At 45.8% G+C, this 21,659-nt stretch overlaps 1 protein-coding gene across 1 annotated transcript in view; it reads right to left on the bottom strand.

Annotated features, from left to right (window-relative positions):
* Positions 1–21,659, bottom strand: part of Galphai (G protein alpha i subunit) — a 138,385-nt gene that overhangs the window by 10,108 nt on the left and 106,618 nt on the right. Inside the window, exon 7 of the mRNA XM_050172284.3 lies at positions 4,672–4,825. Coding sequence (XP_050028241.1) covers positions 4,672–4,825 — 154 coding nt within the window. The remainder of the gene's footprint in view (positions 1–4,671; positions 4,826–21,659) is intronic.

Here is a 21,659-nt window from a genome sequence, read left to right as displayed (position 1 = left end):
TCAATAGCCTGGAAGGCCGCATTGCTGTCAGCGTCGCTGTGAGGTGCGACGTACCTGCGGAGGAGGTCCAGAGCCGCGACGGCTTCTACAAAGCTAGGATTTGGCAACTCCCCAGCATCATGTGGCTCGTACTCCTCGCTGTCACCGCGCCCCGGCAATGGCAACGGACGAAGGAATATCCGCGGGAAATTTTGCCCTCTTTGGCGTAATCATGCTAACGTGCCAACGATTGTTTAGTATTGCTGCGGAGCGCGCGCGTCCGAGCAGCCCGGTTGCGTGCAGCGCGGTTTCGCGAGAAATGTAAACAAAAGAGGAGAGCTGGCCCGATAGGCGGAGCAACGCCATGAGCAACGGCCACTTCCGGCTTCCCTTTAGCTATAGCTTCACAAAGAGTGACGTCAGGGCCTCTCCTGAGTTTCCTTCCTCCGTGAGTCGACCCGTCCAACCAGCGCCTCCTCTAGAGGAGGCGCTGGTCCAACAAACCATGCCGGGACCGTAATCACAGTGATGATAGTGAGAGCATTTTTCACGAATGGCCACCTAGTGGCGGCCTCTCGAACTGGCGTGCTGCTTCTTGCAGCCAGTTCCATAGCCAAGCCCGGCCAAGCCCGGTCAAAACTCGTCAAAAGTCAAAATAGCGGTTGAAGCGCGTTGCCTACTTTAGCCCAGGCGGGTTCGGGTTGCGACGCATCATGCGGAAACGTTTTCACAGCTACTACGTAACAGCGGGGTTCCTTATACATTGGATCCTATGGAAGCTATGCCGGGACCGGATGAAAACGACGTAGCAGCCGGGAAAACGCAGCAGTAAGGAACGTAACAGCGGGGTTCTACTGTATGTGGGCCCCTTAATGGCGAGCTGCACCTCCGCCATGGGTCAGCCTGGTATTGCGCTATCTTTGGGATCGGCCCAAGTATGGGCAGTGCTTAACACCTGCTTCACCTCCGTCACGGGTCGGCCCGGCATTGCACTATCTTCGGGATCGGCTCACACTCTAAGAACAGTTTACACCCTTTGGCGTGCCCCTTCTGCCACACAACGATAATCGTCACCTGCCTTGATGCGTTTCCTTTCATTAACACTGCGAGCCCGGAACTTTCCAGTAACGAACGGCACGCGCATTATCAGAAGGGGCACTCCAAAGGGTGTAAACTGTTCTATGCTGATAACGCGCGTCCCGTTCGTTACTGGAAAGTTCGGGGCTCGCAGTGTTAAAGAAAGGAAATGCATCAAGGCAGATGACGATTATTATTGTGTGGCAGAAGGGGCACGCCAAAGGGTGTAAACTGTTCTTAGAGTGCATGTATGGGCAGTGCTTAACGCCTGCTTCACCTCCGCCGCGGGTCGGCCCGGCATTGCACTATCTTCGGGATCAACCCACATGGTGTTGTCCCGCATGGCTGTGTCGCAAGAAAAGCGCCGTGCTCGAAACTATGCTGCACCAGCACTTCAATTTAGTGATGAGGACTCGAGTGATGATTCTGAGAATGACAGCAAAACAGTCAAGCTCTGACGGCGACAATATTTTAAGTCGGCATGGGACATCCGCAGCAGTTCACTGGCGAGCTTCCTTTACAAGCTTGAGTGGTCACCTTCCTTGTGTGCGCTTATCTGTCGATCTTTTTGCACGACCCTCGAGCTCTGCTGATTATCTTCAGGGTGCATACTTCGCTTGGTTATGATGTGCTGCCATCGGCAGCAAATAAACTTGCGTTCACGCCAAGAAGGCTGCCCATAGCAAATCTCGGCCCAACACTACCGATCAGTGCAAGGCAGTTTACAACGGCGTGGGATTTCTTTCTACTCCTTTTCTCTCCATAGATGATAGAGACAATCTGCAAAAATGCAAACAGGTATGCTTGGATACATAATATTGTAGTTGCCCAACTACGCTGAGAAATCGATCCTGGAAGAGGTGCATGACTCTTAGACGAACTGGTGAAGTACGTTCCTTGGACTTCTCATCGGACCAACCTCAGATGATGCCAAAAAGGTGGAACTGCAGAATGTGTTACGAGGATGGCGAAGTTGAAGAAAAGCCAGACATTTTCTGGGAAAAGTGCCGAGTGCACCTATGCTTCACACAATTCAGGAACTGCTTCACCACATGGCATGAGCGATGAACTGGTCTTAGTTTCTGTATTGTATCCGAAGAGCGGCAGTGTACTGAGCATTCATTTTTTCGGACTATTCCTGGGTTATTGATCTTTGAAATGTATATTATGAATTTCATTCGATATTAATGTTTTTGTAGGTACGTTTTTTTATTGTTTTTATGAACTGGAAGCAAAAATGGCGCTTTCTAGAATTTTTATCTTTTACCTAATAAATCTTGTCGTTTGGCAACGTATATTTTTGCAAAGAGCATTTTATTATGTACAATATACTACTATGTTGCAATGTGTCCTGGAATATTATTTGTAGTGGTCAATAATATTTTCTCAGAGATGTATAAAAACCGACCGTTTTCTCGCGGTAACGAAAGAGTTAAGGAGCGAAGTGAATAAGGTCATACAAAACGAGATTGTATCAACGAGGTCGTACTGTGAATGCACGATCCTTTTGCCGTCACGTGCTGTATAAGGTCCAAGGATGATGAGATCCTATTTTGTCCCGTGCGCTCTGCATGAGGGAAAGTGTGCGAGGTGACCCGAGAAAGATGGCAGCTTAATGTGTGCCCAAGGGGGGGGGAGGGGCTGTAATGTGATCATGCCACACAAGTACGGGGGAAGGTTGCTCAGGCTTGCTCAATTAATGGTTGCGAGGGCCGATGCAGCAGCATAGTGGACGACCATGTGAGCCGAAGCGAGTGTCAAAACAGCTGCAATGTCTTGTTCCCACTCCACCGCATTCATCCCGCCATTTACCTTTCTCCCTCTTGTAAATTCTGTGTCTCTCCCAGAGCAGACTTAAACCACATCATATGGGGGTGCCCTAAGCACCCCCTTTCCTCAAGCAATTAATATCTAGTGAGGAGCAGTGGGAGGCTGCCTTGCGCAGCTCCAGGCCCGATCTTCAGGAGGCCATCCTGGAGTGGGCTGAGAGGATAAAGGAGGCCTACTTCAAGTAGTTCCTCCTCCCACCCTCTATTCCATTGCCCCCTTCCCTTTAAAGAGGGATAAATAAAGTTTTTCATCATCACATGCAGTGCCACAAGATCACAATACAGCAGAAACGGAAACTGGCTGTAAAAAAGCTGCTATACAGGCCTTGTCCGCAAAGTAATGAAACTGCCTGCTGCGTGGCACTGCAGTCGCCAATAGCGCGCTCTCCCCGGAGCGTCATTTGTGGCGGAGGTTCTAAACTAACTGACGCATTGGGCAGCAGTTGTGCCCAAGCTCTGACGCAGCGAGGATCTGAAGTGACGCAAAAGCTGTTTTCGAGTTTGTCATGGCAGAAAACAGAAAAAATTGAGTGTTCACCGGAGCAGCGATATGTGATAAAATTTTGCTTGCGGCTGGCCAAAACTGGTTCCGAGACGCTTGCCTTCATTAAGGAGGCTTACAAACACAATGCCCTGTCAAGGGCTCAGGTTTTCCAGTGGTTCAGTGAGTTTGGGAATGGACGAGAGACCGTTGAAGATATGGAGCAATCTGGATGCCCTTCAACGAGTGGTTTGGACAAAAATGTGGCCAAAGTGAAAAATCTTCTGGACTCCGACCATCATTCCAGTATCGGATTAATCACCAAAGACCTCAACACATGCAACAGAACGGTTCACAAAATTATTTCTGAAAATTTGAACATGCAGAAGGTTTGTTCGAAATTGGTGCCAAAAATGTTGAGTGATAAACAAAAACAAGAACGAGTTGACGTTTGCCGTGAACTGTTGGTGCAGTTAGAAAGTGAACAGGATTTTTCTGACGGCATAACAACAGGCGACGAATCACAGGTGTTCCAGTACGAACCCGAAACCGAACGCCAAAGTGCGGAGTGGCACTCCGCGAGCTCCCCGTGCCCCAAGAATGCGAGAATGTCGAAGTCGAAGGTAAAGACAATGTTCGTTGTCTTTTTTGAGAAGCTTGGGGTGGTGAACAAAGAATTTGTACATCCGGGACGAACCGTCAATGGCGTGTTCTACAAAGAACTCCTTGAGCGCCTTCATAGAGCCGTTAAATGGAAACAACCGAAGATCGCTGGAAGCTCCACCACGACAATGCTCCAGCTTACACCACCTCTGTTGTGGCCTCCTGCCTGGCCCGGACAGGGGTTGCAGCCTTGCCGCAGCCACTATACAGCCCCGATGTAAGCCTGGCAGACTTTTTCCTGTTCCCAAAGCTCAGGAGAAGCCCGAAAGGTCACCGTTTCGATGTTGTTCCTGCCGTCCCAGAGTTTCCAACAGAGGTTACGGCAGCTGACTTCCAGGGAACCTTTGTAGCATGGGGATTGTGTTGGCAGCGTTGTATCGACACCCAAGGAGACTATTCTGAAGAATTTTAATAATGTGTACCGATCGGATCAATAAATTATTTTCACCAGACCCAGTCTCATTACTTTACGGACAAACTCTGTATTAAATTTAGAACACTTTGAAGCCTGCAACAATTTTTTCTCAGGTTAAGAGGCCTGGGACCTTCACTTAAGGCAAGGCTCGAAAATACTGTGTGTGGGTGCCCCTTGAATAACTTGCACAGGCGGTTGCATGCCAGGCCCCGTCTGCCAGTGCTCACCTGTGTACTCGGGGAAGCAGATGGTGAGTGGTGAGCGGATGATCTTCTCCTCAAAGAGGTCTTTCTTGTTGAGGAAGAGGATGATGGAAGTCTCCACAAACCACTTATTGTTGCAGATGGAGTCAAACAACTTCATGCTCTCGATCATCCGGTTCTGAAGGAAGAAAGAAAGAAAGACACCAACAATGACTGCCAGAAAGCTACTCGTTTCACTGAAAGAGGCTTCAAGACATAGTATTTGTCACAGTGAGCACTTTCAGGCAGTGTTCGTTGTGTCATTCCATAGACCCATTAACCAGCACACCTGCAGGTAGCTGTACCCACTAATACGAGCACTGGTGTGGACCATACTGTTCTCCCACACGTGTTGCCCTTCCCGAGGATGTCAGCCCAGCACGTGTGTGTCCCAAAGAGTAACAGTGCGCACAACTCGGCGGAAAGTAGAGGAGCCTTTCGCACCAGTACCTTTGTGTTGGCAGGGAAAGTCTAATTACCATGAGAATGGGCAAAAAAAGTCTGCCGTGTGCTTCACAACCTGCAGTGGGCCTCTGACCACACTTGCTGCAGAGGCTAGAGCAACTTTTCCCATTGCCTGCATTAGCAATATGCAGTAAAACATAGTTAATTTCAAGTTCTCCGCACTGCGATTCAGTCTGCAATTTAGTCTTTTAATGATGGCACATATATATATCCCCAAAAATATTTGCTTTCTATATAAATGTACAAAAGACGTCAAGAATAAGCATAATCACATACAAGAAAATAAACCTTTTCAGGAAAAGGTCAGAAACACCGCACAGAAAACTGCTAGTGGCCTTCACCCCAAGCTACCTACCTATGGCTTTGTTTGGAATTTGTGCAGACAGCTCTTGCCAAATCTGAACCATATGTGAACATATAATTTTAGAAGCAAACAATTTTGGGCCAGCTGGTGATGCACATTTGACTATGGCAAAGCACAATGTATGTGACCAAAGGAAGGAGAGACAGAGGCAACTGTGAATGTTTATAGATAAATTTTTCGCTGCAGCAGGAGAAGGCGCTCAACTAGCAACAAGAAGAGCAGATGCAAAAAAAAGAAAGGAAGGCAAGAAGACAAAAATTGGCTACGTGTGCACAATCTCATCATAAAGCATGATAATTGGGAAGCATGTGTACATCGTCAACTGCACATAACTGGCTCAAGTGGCATAAAAAAACAAAAGAAGATGTGAATGAACCAGTTTAGTTGTAGCTACCCATGAATTCTACCTTTGTTTGGAAAAGTGCCACCAAAGCCTCGCTAACGCACATATCGAAACCAGAATTTTCTTTAACACCACTTACAAAAGCTCACATTTCAACTTAGTTTTGCCATGGCCAACAACTTCCCGTTCTTCAACGGTGGATAGCAAATGCAACTTCTGCAGTAAAGCTCCTGATTTCAAAGACCTAAAGTGCTGTCGCAGCCTGTTACTGAGGAACTGGCCCGTTTGTTCCAAGTAAACCCGTCCACAGAGCGGCAGACATGCGCTGGCCGCTAATTCCTCTGTTAAATTTTCTTGTGCAGTTTCTCCTGCTTGGCACACGGCTTCCTTCGACACCTGGCGCTTTGATGACTGTGCAGTCGCCACTGGACCTGATGTTCTCAGCGCCGATGGTGGTTAAGTGGTGTCTTCCTTATAGACGGAGCCCGGGCACCATCTACAGTTTTTCTTGGGGCGAACCAGCGGCATCGACAACGACAGCACCATTACCGGCCTACTTTAGCAACTGGCATCGCCACGCTGCCTTCAGTGGGCACGGGAGAGCGGCGACATGCGCTGGCCGCTAATTCCTCCGTTCAATTTCTTTGTGCAGGTTGGTGAAGCACCATCCCTTAATGCTAAGCGTTCTAGTAATGCATGCCTGCTCCTCCTCCTGTGCCCAAGTGTTCTTTATGCCACGTTACAGCAATGTATTTTGGTGTTTAAACTGTTAATGATGTGTGCTGACGTTGACTTAAACCCTGGGCCTGATGGAAAAGTGCTTGCTGCCATAGCCGCGCTTTCATCAAAATTTAAATCCCGTCATGCAGAGGTAATGCACGCATTTGGTGACCTTAAACGAAGTCAAGACACACTTGCTCTGAAGGTTTCAGACCTATCAACCAGACTACAAACTCTTGAAACAATTGTTGAATCTCTTGAGGGTGCACAGCCCTCGGAAGATATTAGTAGCATGGTTTCTGTGGCTATTACATGTGAGAACGCCGAGCTCAAATCAAGGTTAGATAATCTTGAAGATCAGTCACGGAGGGACAACCTGATCTTTTATAGAATCCCCGACAAGCCGTCCGAGACCTGGGAGGAGTCAGAAGCTCACATTTGTGACCTTCACCTGTGACCTTTCACGTCATCTTCAATTAAACATTTCTGAAGATAAAATTTCTAGAGCACACTAACTGGGACAGTTTGTGGCTTCCATGCCTCGTGCTCTAATTGTCAAGTTCGCTTCATATAAAACACGAGAAAGCATTTTATCACAGAGAAAAAAAATACTAAAAAAAATGAAGGTGTTTTTATAAGTGAAGACTTTTGCCGAGAAACACGGCAATCGCGGAAAAAGTTAATCGAGTTTGGCAAGGCTGCAGACCAATCTTTTCCTTTACGCTCGAATAAGCTTTTAATGAATAGAGAGAGGTACATGTACTGTGCAGCCGCTGATATGGTGTGCGAACTTGGGACAGTTCGAGAGTCGCGTGCGCCCGAAAGAACTGTGGCCGAAACCCACCAACACCGCCTCTGTAGCTATCTTTGGCTCAACCCCCTTACAGCAATCTATCAGTACTTTTTACAAACACACATAGTACCTTGAACAAGCGTGCTCAGCTTTCTTCTATCATTGATTCTTGTGGGGCAGATATCATTCTTACTGAAATGTGGTTGTCAGCAAAAACAAATAACAATGAAATATTCGATTGTGAAAAAGCATACATTTATTGGAACAAACACGACGTTCGCTTGGGCGGAGGCGTTTTAATTGGCATCGCCGATGCGCTCAACTCTTCAGTTATTAGTGTTGCCTCTTCTTTGGAACTGATTTGTGTACGTGTAAACTTTTCCTCACGCGACTTCATTTTTTTCACATGCTATACATCGCCTACTGCCTCACCCTCTTTTTGTTTCGATCTTCACGATATCCTTAACACATTATTTGTAAGATATCCGAAGTCACCTTTTTTCCTTCTGGGCGACTTTAACTTCCCGAGCATAAAATGGCAATCCCAACTTGTTTCTTTAGAGCACAACTCGTCTGAATGTACGTGTACTCAATTATAAACCTATTTTCTGATTTCAACCTCACTCAGCTCGTCCACCAACCAACACGCATTACTCATAATTGTTCTAACACCCTAGATTTGTTCCTCACTACCTCACCTGACCTTGTTTCTGCAATAAGTTATCAGCCAGGAATAAGTGATCACTTAGTGTTGCATTTTGATATCCAAGTTCGTGCTTGTATAAAAAAAAGTGTAAAGCATATCCATGATTTTTCTAGAGCCGATGTTCCGGCTATGACGGTAGAAATGGAACGCTTTGATGATGAATTCATTGTTGAGTTTGATCAGCGCTAGGTCAACGAAAACTGGTTGATGTTAAAAGCAAATTACTGTACTTTATTGATTGTTATGTACCTAAAAGAATTGTTCAATCTAACCAACGTTCCTCGTGGTTCAATATAACATTATGCCACCTATGCAACAAAAAGAAGCGCTTGTTTCAATGCGCGAAACGTTCGAACCTCGTTTGAAGTTGGTCAGATTTTTAAGCCACTAATGCTGCTTATGTTCAGGCGGTTGCTGAAGCAAAACAAGTTTTTTTTACTGTTACGCTTCCTTCGTACTTGCGCAGTAACCTTCGTAAACTTTGGAGCATTGTTCGCAGCAAAACTAACAGGCAAATACATTTAGAACATTCAGACATCCCTGTTCGTGCTAATGAATGCTGCATTGTGCTGAATAATGCGTTCGTATCAGTTTTTCATAAAGTGTCACTTGTTTGTAACCCTTTGATTGCGGTTCGGAATTTCCCACGTACGGATCCCACTATAATAGACTGGGACGGTGTAAAAGATCTAACTAGCGGCTTAAAAACATCTTCATCTGCAGGACCCGATGAAATCACGTCGCAAGTTCTAAAATGTACTGCCGTATATTCATCTATTATTCTCTCTAAAATTTTTGAACAGTCCTTACAGTACTCAATTCTACTCGACGATTGGTGGCTCCTGTTCACAAGTCAGGTACTACACATTCACCCAAGAACTATCGCCCTATCTCATTAACCAGTATTCCTTGCAAAATTCTAGAACATATCATTCATTCACAACTAGTTAATTTCATAGAAACAAATTAATTTTTTAACCCTTGTCAGCGTGGCTTTAGGAAGCACTTTTCATGCGAAACTCAGCTAATATCATTTACCAATGACCTGTTTAGTGCTGACCTAGGTATTGATACCGACTGCATTTTTCTGGATTTTGCTAAGACATTTGATATGGTCCCACATAATTTACTGATCCTTAAGCTCAGTAAACTTAATATTGATCCTAATGTCTTATCTTGAATTAAAGACTTCCTGACTAACAGGACACAGTATGCAACATCTAATGAGTACTCTTCTCCTTCCTCTGCTGTAACATCGGGAGTGCCGCAAGGATCGGTGCTGGGTCCATTGCTTTTCCTCGTCTATATTAACGACCTCCCTGACTGCATTACTTCCTCTATTAAGCTCTTCGCTGACTTCTGTGTACTTTACCATAAAATTACTAACCCAGCTGATGCATGCAAACTGCAAAACGATCTGAATAATGTGTCACTCTGGTACAGTAAATGGCTAATGCAACTTTATGTAACTAAATGTAAAGCTATGCATATTTCCCGCCGTTCAACATGCAGTGACACGTGCCTATACTTTCTTAACAGTAATCAGCTACCTGTTGACTCATACAAGTATCTCGGTCTTCATATCACTAACAACCTCTCATGGCACACCCACATTGAGTATGTCTGTAATAATGTTAACCACATGCTTGCATACCTGCATCGTAATTTTGCATCTGCACTTCATCCCGTAAAGTAATTCTTTACCGAACATTGCTACGATCAAAGCTCGAATACGCATGCGCCATATGGGATCCCGCTCAAACCACTCGAACTGTTGCCCTCGAATCAATCCAAAACCGTGCAGCTAGATTCATTTTATCAAATTACTTGCGTTATTCCAGCGTTAGGGCAATGAAAAATACCATAGAAATATCATATAATCCCATAGAAAATGCGCTCACACTTCGCTATTTCATAAAATTTTCCACTTCAACCCTGTATTAAAAGAGCAGCTTCTCACGCTGCCGTTTTATGTTTCATCTCGTTCAGATCATTGCTATAAAGTGAGCGTGCCGTGACGTAAGACTAATCTTTACAGTGATTCTTTCATTTATCGAACAAGCATGGAATGGAACCATCTTCCCGCTGCCATCCCCGCCATCACGGACACTACTAACTTCAAGAATGCCATTCAACATATATCATCATATGCCTGGTTACGCCCACTGCAGGGCAAAGGCCTCTCCCATACTTCTCCAACTACCCCGGTCATGTTCCAGGGATTCTTAGCACCATCTGCTGCGTCGCAGGTCTGATCGCCGCCGTGGTCAGTTGCTTCGCAGCTACTGGGGACTGAGGGCCGGGGTTTGATTGTTGTGTTCATATAGGAGGTTATGGCCAAGTACTGCACAAGGGTGGCCAATCCTGCTCTGGTGAGGGAGTGCGTTACCGGTTCTGGTCACTGGGATCAGGCTGCACTCCAGGCCTGTTTATGCAATTTTATCAACATGCGGATTTTTTTTTTGTTTAATCCGATGGAAAATTGCGCGGCACCGGAATTTGAACCACGGTCCTCTTGCACATGACGCAGATGCTCTACCTCTACGCCACCGCTGCACATTCAACATGCCTTTGCTTAAATCCAATGTTATTTGCACAAATTGTTTGCTACGTTTCCCCCACTCCTTTCTGTAGTGTCTCTGGGCCCCGAAAGTAAGTCAGTAAGTAAATAAGTAAGTAAGTAAGTAAGTAAGTAAGTAAATAAATAAATAAATAAATAAAGGAATTCTGTACATGACAAGTAGCGAATGGGACATATTGACACGTGTTTCATCGCCCTTGCATTGTGCGGAAAAAACGATCCACAGCACACTTCCCAGCAACATTATTTAACTTGCGAGAAAACTTATGCCCGTATGGCGCAACCTTCAACAAATGCCTCTTACAGAGGTTTCACCTTTCAGCAAGCACTTCTGGCACAAGGTCCAATGCAAGTGTGCTTACTGTATACAGTAAAACCTCGTTAGAACGAAGTTGAAGGGGGGATCCTAATTACTTTATTATAACCATTAGTTCGCTATAGCCACTACCCATTTCTATCCATAATTAGCATGCAAGAAAGGACGTATTCACCACCAAATATCACAGCAGCCCACCACGCGAAAAAAAAAAAATGGCCGTCGCACAGTAAAAGAAACAAGTGAAAAAAAAAAAAACAGCAGCAAGGAATTGATACTTTATTGACGCCAAACGGCTCATCACTGATTGATGAACAGCGCACCAGTCGGTGGCTCACTTCGTAGAAAAAGTCCGTGATACATTTTTACCGTGTCTTCTACAAGTAAATGATAGCTTTTTTCAGCTGCAGCCGCTATTTCGAGTCTGTCCTCACCGTTATCGTGAGCGGCAAAGAAGCGGCGCGGCAGGTCTGCTGCATTCAGTGCTTGTGCAGGCATCGGTACGTCTGGTTCACCAATATTAGGCTGTGGGCTGTCGTCGACACACTCGTCACTGTCGTCATTAAGCACTCCTATCACCGCGCGCAGCATTTACCGTATTTCCTCGAATTTAGGCTGACCCCGATTCTAAGTCGACCCCCTAAAGTCCTAAGCCAACAAAAAAATATATTACCTCGAATGTAGGCCGAACAAAAGAAGCGAGGACAGCATTAACAAAATGCAAAGAGCATTTATTGAATCTGAACGTGCCGAGCTCATTCAACGTCGTCGTCGCTGTGTTCCTTGTCACTGTCACCTTCAAACAGTGCACTATCTTCGGTACCGTCAAGCGCATTAGATATGCTGCACTTTTTAAAGCAGCGCACTATCAAAGTACCTGGGATGTCGTCTCACGCTGCAGCTACCCAGCCCGCCAGCTGCGATGGCGATTCACGTTTCATGCGGCCCATTGCCGTTAGCATGTGGTCTTTGTCAGTCAACCAGTCCGTGTAATATTTCCGCAGACGATCCTTGAAAGGTTTGTTGATGCAGACAAGTGGCTGCAACTGGCCCGTCATGCCGCCCGGTATGACAGCGAGGTCCGTGTTCGCTTGGGCAAGCGCAGCCTTCGCGTTGTCGGTCATGTGCCCACGGTAAGATTCGACGACAAGGAGCGAGTTCTTTGTCAAAAGCGCTCTTGGACGCCGTTGCCACACAATCTTAACCCACTCTTCCACCATCGCACCCGTCATCCACCCGTTCTCATTTGCCCGCACAATGACATTTCTTGAGTAGTTTCTCGAGCAGGCAGTGTCTTCCTTTTAAATATATAAGGAACGAGTTTATGTCCATCAGCTGTGCAGCACAGCATCACAGTTGCGCGCTGCTTCTCGTAGCCCGCAGAGCGCACCTTCACATCAAAATACACAGCCGTCTGGTCGGCGTTGCCGATTTTCCCAAGGTTGTAGCCTGCCGCTTCTCTCTTTCGCAGCACGTAGCGCTGAAAAGCTATCATCTTTTCTTCGAAATCACTTGGCAGCTTCTGGGTGATTGAAGTGCGACGTCGGAGGCTAAAGCCGAAGTGCTTCATGAATTTCTGAAGCCAGCCCCTGCTGGCTTTGAAATCATTTGGTGTTAGGCCTCGCTCCCTCGAAAGTTCCCTAGCTTTCACTTGGAGCACTTCTGTTGTCACTGAAAGGGGAGCTGCTCTCTGTGTCCGAACAAAGGCGGCCAAAACTGTCTCCCCTTCGTGGTGACGGCCTTTCTTTGGTCCGCTAAATGCCATCCTCGTTGCGGCGCACGCAAAAACTGCTGTCGTCCCCTCCGACGACGGACGATTTTCTCGTCGACGCCGAAGTCCCGCCCGGCTTGAAGGTTCGACGATGCTTCTGCGACAAGTGGCACGGTAGTAGCATCTCCTGCTTGGTGCCATCATGATAACATCATGCCGCACACCGATACAACCGACACGACACAGGTCAAAATGGCGACCTCGCTTGTGTACGGTTGGCTACTGGCACGGCTAGTAGCGGCTGAGATACTGACTTTTCTAGATGGCACTAGCTATACGGCATATTTAGCAGTTTCAATGAAAAACTGGCACGTTTTTTTAAAATCCTAGAATCTAAGCCGACCCTAGAGTTTTGGAATATGATTATATGAAAAAAAAAAAAATACTATCGGCCTAGATTCAAATAAATACGGTACGCCTCTGTTAGCTCATCGGTCGCCACCGCATCAGGATCGTCACTGAAGTACGTGCAGAGGTGTTGCAGTCGGGCACAACACCAGCGTCAAGGAGAGCGTCCCACGATGTTAGGGCTAGGTCGTCCGCGGCATCTTCATTGGCGGCAGCACCGATATCTTCACTGTAACCGCCGCTGCTGATGTCAAATGAGGCATGCATGAAGCAATCGGCGATCGTGCTTGCCAGTACAGCCATCCAAGCAGCATGAAGCTTCTCGATCGCCATGTACAAGTCGATTGTGGACTCGTGCTTCATGCTCATATTGAGCAGAATCCAGTCGATCACACGCTTGCAGTAGCCCGACTTAATGTTCATGATAACTCCTTCATCCAGGGGTTGTACAACTGCAGTGCAGTTTGGTGGCAAGAAGCATAGCTCTATGTTCTTGAGCACAGTGGCAGTGTGGTGGGCCGCGCAGTTGTAAGTACAAGGCATATCTTCCAGTTCTGCTTGCCCAGCCGCTCATCCCACTCCCACAGTCATTGTGCAAAAATTTCTCTCGTCATCACAGCCTTACGGTTGGACACAACTCACTTGCAGCTTCGTTTGCCTTTAAAGCATCGTGGTGACGTACTTTTGCTGACCATGAGGGCCGACACCTTTTGCGACCCATCCATGTTGGCACAAAGCAACACTGTCACGTGGACCTTGCTTTGCGTACCACCCTCGCAGCGTCCAATTCTGAGGGCCAAGGTTCTTTGCAGCAGCATCTGGTAGAACAGGGCGGTCTCATCTGAGTTGAACAAATCCTTGGCACTGTACTTTTCTAGCAGCTGTCCAATGTTTGTCTGCACTCATGCCACTGCAGCGCGGTTGACAGACTGCGCTTCCCCGCTGACAGCCCTGCCGACGATGTCGTGGCACTCCTTGAAACGCTGCAGCCAGCCGACACTCGCCACAAAATCGCCGTGCCCGATGATGGATGCGAAGTCCCTCGCTTTGCTCTGCAACAGTGCCTCACTCACAGGAGTGCTGTTTGCCCTTGCGTCCAAAAACTACTTGAAGACCGCCTTCTCTACAGCTTCGAAAGCGGGAGCTCGCAGCTTCTTTCTGTCGCCTTTTACGCCATGTGCAACAGCACCGGTGACAGCTTCTTTGCTGCTCAAGATCGTCAACAGCGTGCTCAATGCTATGCCAAAATCTTTGGCCACTTTCTACTTAGCCACCTTCTGCTCGATTGACATCGTTTTGTGCTTCTGTTTGCAGGCGTCAATATCCTTTTGGTGGCAGGAACTCGCACGAATGAGCCGCTAGAAACACTGATATTGTTAATGCGCACGGAGGCAACGGCAAGCAATAAGAAAACCACAGTCGGCGCCACCCTATGCACGCAGCGGAAGAGCAGGCGGGTCCACCAGTTCCACGGGAAAGGGGAGTCCAGGAGACACGCATGGGAGATGCAAACGTAGCACGCTGTAAGACATTGACCTGACGGGCATTAAGGTCAGTCTCAGGCTCATTGTGGAACAAAAAATTGACGACGATTATGTTATTTCCTAATGCGAAATTTGAGCGCAGCTCTTCAGCTGTTTCTGCTTTTCTATATACTGAGCCAAATAATTCGAGCAAGACCCGTATGTACAGTTACAACTTTTTATTCTTCCCTTCTTCAAGAAATACTCCACTCCCAGTTCTTGATTGCCATGAAGGTAGCTTTGTGGTGGATGAAATAGATGGATATATGCTGAACTTGCTGCACCAATGCCTGATTCGGCATAGCACACCTCTGGATTCTGGCGGTGTTAGGATTGGGGTGTCAAACCCACCGTTCGTAACTCGTTGTCAAGATTGGAGTCGGGCATGAATTAGAAGGTAGGTGGCCCAAGCCGTCGTCCAACTTATCCACGCTGAGGACGTTGTTGAAGGGAAGGACTGCTTCTCATCGAGAACGAGGAATATGGGTTTATTTACAGTATCTACAGGCAGTTCATCAGTCTAGCATGACTGCGAGAGAAAAGTACATCAGTCTAACATGACTGCTTGAGAAAGTGCACTGAGCAGTCGCACAACAGCGGTTTATAAATACTCAGTCCCTCCTCGATCCCAAGGTGAGGGAAACGTTCGTCCAGTCATCGTAAACAAGCCGCCTCTCTGCGGGATGGCTTACACACACACACTTCCGCACAGGTTCATGGTCCGGAACCGACGTCAGACAGACTTAGTAGAACTCGGGGCTTACTTCAGGAAAGGCGCCTTTTATTCCCCGAGCTGACCGCCGCAGCGCGGCCGCCGTGGTGTCCGTTGTCCTGCGCCTTGAACGGCGCGTGGGAAGAGGCCTCCATAGACGTTCCCGTGGGCACTCCCCCGCTCATAGCAGATCAGGTAGGCGGTGTCGTGTTCAGGCACAAAGCTTGCTTCGTCGAACATATTTAGTCACAACGGCAACGAGGCTAGAGCGTAACGGTGGCGTTCCAAGAAAAAGTTGCCGCCGCTGTCGCAACTGGCTGGCAAAACTTGCACTTCATCTGGCCGTTCTTAACAGCGGCGACGACGCTGGGCCTCTGCTCGGGCAGCTCGTTTGGCATCATAGGCAGACTAAGGAGTTCCACCAGTTGCCTCAGTCATGGCTCAGAAAGAACAGGCAGAGAATAAGCTACTTATATAGGCAGACGGATATTATAATATTGCTACGGAATGGTATTTCCAATGATGAAGAGGCGAGCAGTAAGAAGACGACGATGACAATCGGAGGCTAGCGCGGGCTGTTGCCTCTTGGCCAAGTGTGGCGTATTACATTGTAAATATACTTGTATATAGCTTTTCATCTGCGTCTTCTTACGTAACAATATAAACCTTATGTGAGCGTCAGACAATCCATCTGGCGTGGAACGTTTCGCATCAACCGCCGCAAACGGAGTGTAGCTTGGCGCAGCTGCCTCGCTTATCGGGAGGTTACGGGAGGCAGCGCGTAGGCACATAGGAACATTGCACGGGGAAGAGATGGCAGCAACTGATTGATGCCGCTGATGCCGTCACCGAGTCAAATGAAGTTTCTTTGCGTTTCAGCTTGGGAAGTGCGCACTGTGGATCTGCTGATACCGAGCTGGTGCTTCAGCAACCGAAGAGCGGTCGCTGCCATGGAGCAGAGGAGGGAGGGAGGCGGTACGCGCAGTGGCAAACGGCAGCGGCTATACGTTTTGGCTTGGGCAGCAGCGCATCATCAAGATCAGCCGCCACCGAGTCGGCACTCTGATTGCCGCCGCACATGGGTGGCATTGGAGGAGGAGCGAAGAGAGCAAGGCTCGCGCTGTGCGCGAGAGTGGCGCCAGTAGCGCACGCAGCTAGAGCAGCGTGCTGGTCCCGGCTACGGAGCTAGTTACGTGGCGAGGCACGACGGCACCACGAAACACAGGAATGGGCACCAAAGAGCTGCGCTCTAAAAAAAAGTTCGCTACACCCATTGCGAGGAAATTTTAGCTTCATTAAAATGAGGTTTTCAATACATGGGCATCTATAGGAATTTCAAGGGGAATCGCGATTGCTTCGTTTTATCCATTTGTTCGTTATATCCTGTTTCGTCATAACAAGGTTTTACTGTACCATGCAATTACTAACTGATATAGTCTACATGTTGCGGAGACTGGCTTGTGCGAGGCTTACCCTGCATGTGCAATCGGGAAAGGACGCGATGTTCCTCCATACCGTGATGCACAATGGGCGCTACGGCTGGTTTCGTTGATATGGTGCAGAGAAGGCACCACAGACAGATCGTTGACAAACAAGGGTTTATTATCCTAGGATGCAACACAATGCTACAGTCATGGTTTGTGGGTAAAGGCTCGCTGCAAGACTGATCGCGTATGCATGCCTGCACTGAACATGACATTATGCAATATACTCATGACTTAAACATTAAGGAATTTTTGTTTTCATTTCACTTTTATTTGGGCAACACAAATGCAAGGTTTGCCCGCAAGGTAAGGCAAAAGGAGGGCGAAATCCTCCTGACTAAGGCCTTTACCTCGCTGGAGCAGCAGAAGTAGCAGTCTACTGATAAAACAAAGTACAACTAATAAGACACGAAACTTCAAAACTATTTACAGCAAAATTTTAAACCCATTGAAAGGTATCAACCGTTCGCCACATAGCAAGTAACTAAATAAATACAGCACAGCAAAAAATAAGAACATTCTGGTATTAAAAAAATTATAGATTCAGAATATAACATTAATAACATTACTATTGACATTAAACAAAGAAACTTTATTAACATTCGTTAAACACACTGTGGTCAGAAAATATCATGTTTTGTATTGCATGTTTAAATTTGTGAATTGTTCTAGAATCTATAGCTTCGTCAACAATGTTAGGGTACGCATTACATAAACACATGGTTTCATATTCAATCGTTTGTGTGCCATATTTTGTCCTTTGTTTCTTTATTACTATTGATGTGTGACGTAGGTTGTATCCTGTGTCTCTACTCAGGTAACGAGTTGAAAATAGTTCCCTGTTGCTGGAGATCTCTTTAAATAGCCGTACGCAGATCTTTGTTTTGTAAGAGTTTCTGATATAGGAATGTTGTAGCGCATCATTAGTATAGAAGATCCTATGTATTGCTTCGAGAAGTTCAGCAACCGAACAGCTCGCCGTTGCAGTACTGCCAATTTTTCTATATCTGTTTTATTACCGTTTCCCCATACTAAGAGGCAGTAGCTAAGATGCGAGTGCACAAGCGAAAAGTACAATTGTATGAGAAGCCCGATAGGCACAAAGCATCGGATCCGTTGCAGCAAGCCAACAGATCGTGCAACCTTAGTGCGTACCTTATTTATGTGTGCTCTGTCCAGCTTAGGTTTTTGTGAAATGTAACACCCAGAAATGAATGGCTTGAGACATGTTCAAGTTGCGATCCAGAATAAAAAAGTTTCAAGTCGTAATCTGTTTGCTTATTCTTGGAATAAAAAAACTGTAAATTTCGTTTTTTTTTTTTTTTGCATTTAAGTAAAGTTCATTTAGATAGAGCCACTCGCTAAGTTCTTGTAACCAATGGGTTGCAGTAACGTCTAGTTCGTGAAGGTCTGCTCCGGAAAAAAAAAGACATTAGTGTCATCCGGGTACAGTATGATTTCCTCTGTCAGTGGAATGTTAGTTAGGTCATTTATGTAAATAATAAATAATAACGGCCCTAAAATGCAGCCTTGTGGTACCCCATATTTAATCGTGCTCTTTTCAGAACTGTATCCTTTCAAGGAAGCATACTGAAATGTAGATTCAAGGTAGCTATGCATAAGTTCTAATGCTATGCCTCTAATGCCATATACTTGGAGTTTCTCCAGTAATATATTATGTTTTATGCTATCAAAAGCCTTGCGGAAGTCTAGGAATATACCAATGGTAACGTTTTTTTTTTTTCAATGTTATTTATAGTTGTATCTCGGACTCTTAATAATGCCATTTCGATCTATTTATTCTTCTGAAAAACATATTGCTTATCCGAGATAATGCCTTTATCCAGAAAAAAACTATTTAGATGCTTATATATAATACGTTCAGCCACTTTGGAAAATACCGACAATACCGAAATCGGTCTATAATTATTCAAGTCATTGTGTTTTCCACCCTTAAAGATTACAGCGACACAAGCTATTTTAATTGTCTTAGGAAAAATTCCACTGGATATTATACTGTTACAAATGTGTACCATGGGGCCACAGATTATGTGAGCAACTGCTTTAATAGGCTGGGCTTTAATGTCATCCTCGCCAGCAGCTGATTTGTTACTCAAAGAATTAAGAACAGAAAAAATCTCAGTTTCAGACGTAGGCATAAGAAATATAGTCTCGTTGACGCAATGTTTTATATAAGTTCGAATATTACGTTCAGTGCAAAAAGCAGATGTAGAAGTTGAAGCACCGGCATTAACAAAATGAATATTAAATAAATTAGCTGCATCATTACGACAGTACGCGTTTCCATTTACAACAATTTCGTGTGGCACATTCGGTGAAGATGACCCTATTAGTTTGCGGTATATGTTCCACGTTTTTTGACCACGACTCATAGAGGCTTCAAATCGATGCACGTAATATTGCAATTTAGCTTTCTTGAGATCACTGCTCAGCTTGTTTCTAACTTGTTTAAACTCTTTAAGCATGTCAGGGTCGCGAGTCTTCAAGAAGTTATTGAATAATTTGTCTTTGTGTTGTATGTGCTTGTATAGTTGTTGATTTACCCATTCCTTTCTAGCTTTTCTATGCTTGACCACAGGGACGGAAGGAAATTCTACATTGTATATCTGTTTCACTTTGGACACAAATGCATCGTATGATGCTGTAGGATTTTCTTCAGCATAAACATGAGACCAATTTACACTGGAAAGTAAAGCTTGAAATACCCCTGTAGTGTGATTATTTATGACCCGCTTGAAGTAATGTTTGTTACCTGTGCGCACACGAAATGGCAATGCAGCAAAAAATGGCAGATGATCACTTATGCCCGAACTGAGCACTCCAGATCATGTCTCATCTTTTGCAATAGAAGTAAAACATAATTCAATCAATGTTCTTGAGGTTAAAGTTATCTGCGTAGGAAGTTCAATAAGGTTTTCACAGCCATTTGCTAGCAGTTTCAATAAGTTGGATCCTATCATTAAAAAAAAAAAAAAGTCAACGTTGAAGTCACCAACAATTACCGATTGTAATTTCTTCATGCTAGCAAGTTCAAGTACCGAATCCATATAATGAAACAGTTTCGTTAGAGCACCTTGAGGTGGGCGGTAGACAGCAACAATCATATTTCGAGAAACTAATGCAACACATTCAAAATCATCAGTCACACATGTAAATTCAGCCAAGATTTCACAACAATGACATTCACGAATATAAAGAGATACGCCACCACCTCGTTTTCTTGATCGATAAATTGAAACATGCTTGCAGCCCGGGAAATATATGACGTCATACTCGCTCGCATACCAAGTTTCCGAAAAAGCTAAGAAATCAAAACAGCAGTTCAGCTGAGATAGGTATGTCTCAATAGGTCTAGTCGATTCAGCCAAGTTTCTTTGCACCTTCTGCACCTAGACCCTCGATTCCCCGAGGTGCAGCAGTGCACCCTGCACCCCTGTGCTCGATTGAACGGGGTGCAAGGCAAGGTGCCGCTGCGGTGCACTGCACCCTTGAACCTTGCAGCGAGTGGGTGCAGCCCAGCACCCGCTGCGCTTTTTCGTTTGAGGTGCTGTGCACCTTTTTCTGAATTGAACAAACCTAATATCAACCTGTTTGTTTCTTAAACTTTGTGCATTCACATAAAACAGTTTAAGCCCGTTTTCATGGAAGCAAGTATTTTTCGTTACTAAACAGCTGAAGGGCGTAACACTGTGATAAGGTTCCATGTTTGTGGTAGTTTGTGGTCTTTGATCCTTAGACGATTTTGCTTAGATCGCTTTCTATGGCGAGCCTTATCGCTCGAGCATTCGGCTGCTTGCGTACAAAGATAGTTCCCTGTGAACTCCAAACGAATTGATATTCAATTCTCTTGCCTTGTTTTTTGCAAGCCAAAGCAACCGCTTGTTTGTTGCAGTCAAGTTATCAAAAAATTTAATGCCCTGCGTTTTGTTCCTGAGGATTTTTTTCTTTTCGAACCATGTAGTCTTCAGTGTTCTGCTAGCAAAACGAACAAGAACGACAGGGTCCCCGTTTTCTTTTCCGCGTAGACGGTGCATTCTGTCAATATCTTTTTCAGATAGTGGCGGCAGGTCAAGCTGTGTAGCAATCTTATTTATTTCAGTTAACAGATTCTCACCATCTTATTGAGGCAAGCCATGAATTTCCATGTTCTGTTTTCGGCTGTACTGCTCTAGAGCGTTTATTTCTTCCTTTACCTTTGAGAGCATTGTTGTGTCTTGCGACTGCTCAACGGTCTCCATTCTGTGGCGCAATTCACTGATAACATGTTCCTGCCGATTTATAGCGTCTTTTAAGGGGGGACACGGCTCATTGCGGCAAAAAAATCGTGAAAAAAATCGATTTTTTTAAAACGAAATTTTCGATATCTACAGCTAATATTCCTTTAATTCACCAAGTTTCGAATCTCGAGGAAGAGTATTTCGTCCGCAATATCAATTTGTAACATCACTGTGAGCTGAATTCCGCGCAAAAACAGCCCTTTTTATCGCGGCGCGTAGCTCTTTTTCTACGCGCGCGATCGCAGCCATCTTGGTCTCGTTGGAAAGAGGAGCCTTCCTTCTTTAATTTCTCGCCAAAAGTGACTCCGTCGGTACGCCAGTGACGTTGAAATCCGGGGAGAAAAAAGCCCGAACGCGCGATCCGATTCGTTGACTAGCGCACGTGACCAAAAACGCGTGCTGTGGTTGGCTGCGCGAGGTTCCCATCGTCTGCTCCACTCCGAGGGCGACGCGACTGCGTGTCTCGTAGGTTTGTTGGCACATGCCCAAGGATGTCCGATCCACCGGGAAAGTTCGCCACGAGGCACAAGTTCGGCAGAAAGAAGAAGC

This window comes from Dermacentor andersoni, chromosome 6 (assembly GCF_023375885.2).
Source record: "Dermacentor andersoni chromosome 6, qqDerAnde1_hic_scaffold, whole genome shotgun sequence".
Lineage (NCBI taxonomy): Eukaryota > Metazoa > Arthropoda > Arachnida > Ixodida > Ixodidae > Dermacentor > Dermacentor andersoni.
The sequence above is the reverse complement of the archived record's forward strand: the minus strand, read 5'-3'. Positions and strand labels throughout refer to the sequence as shown.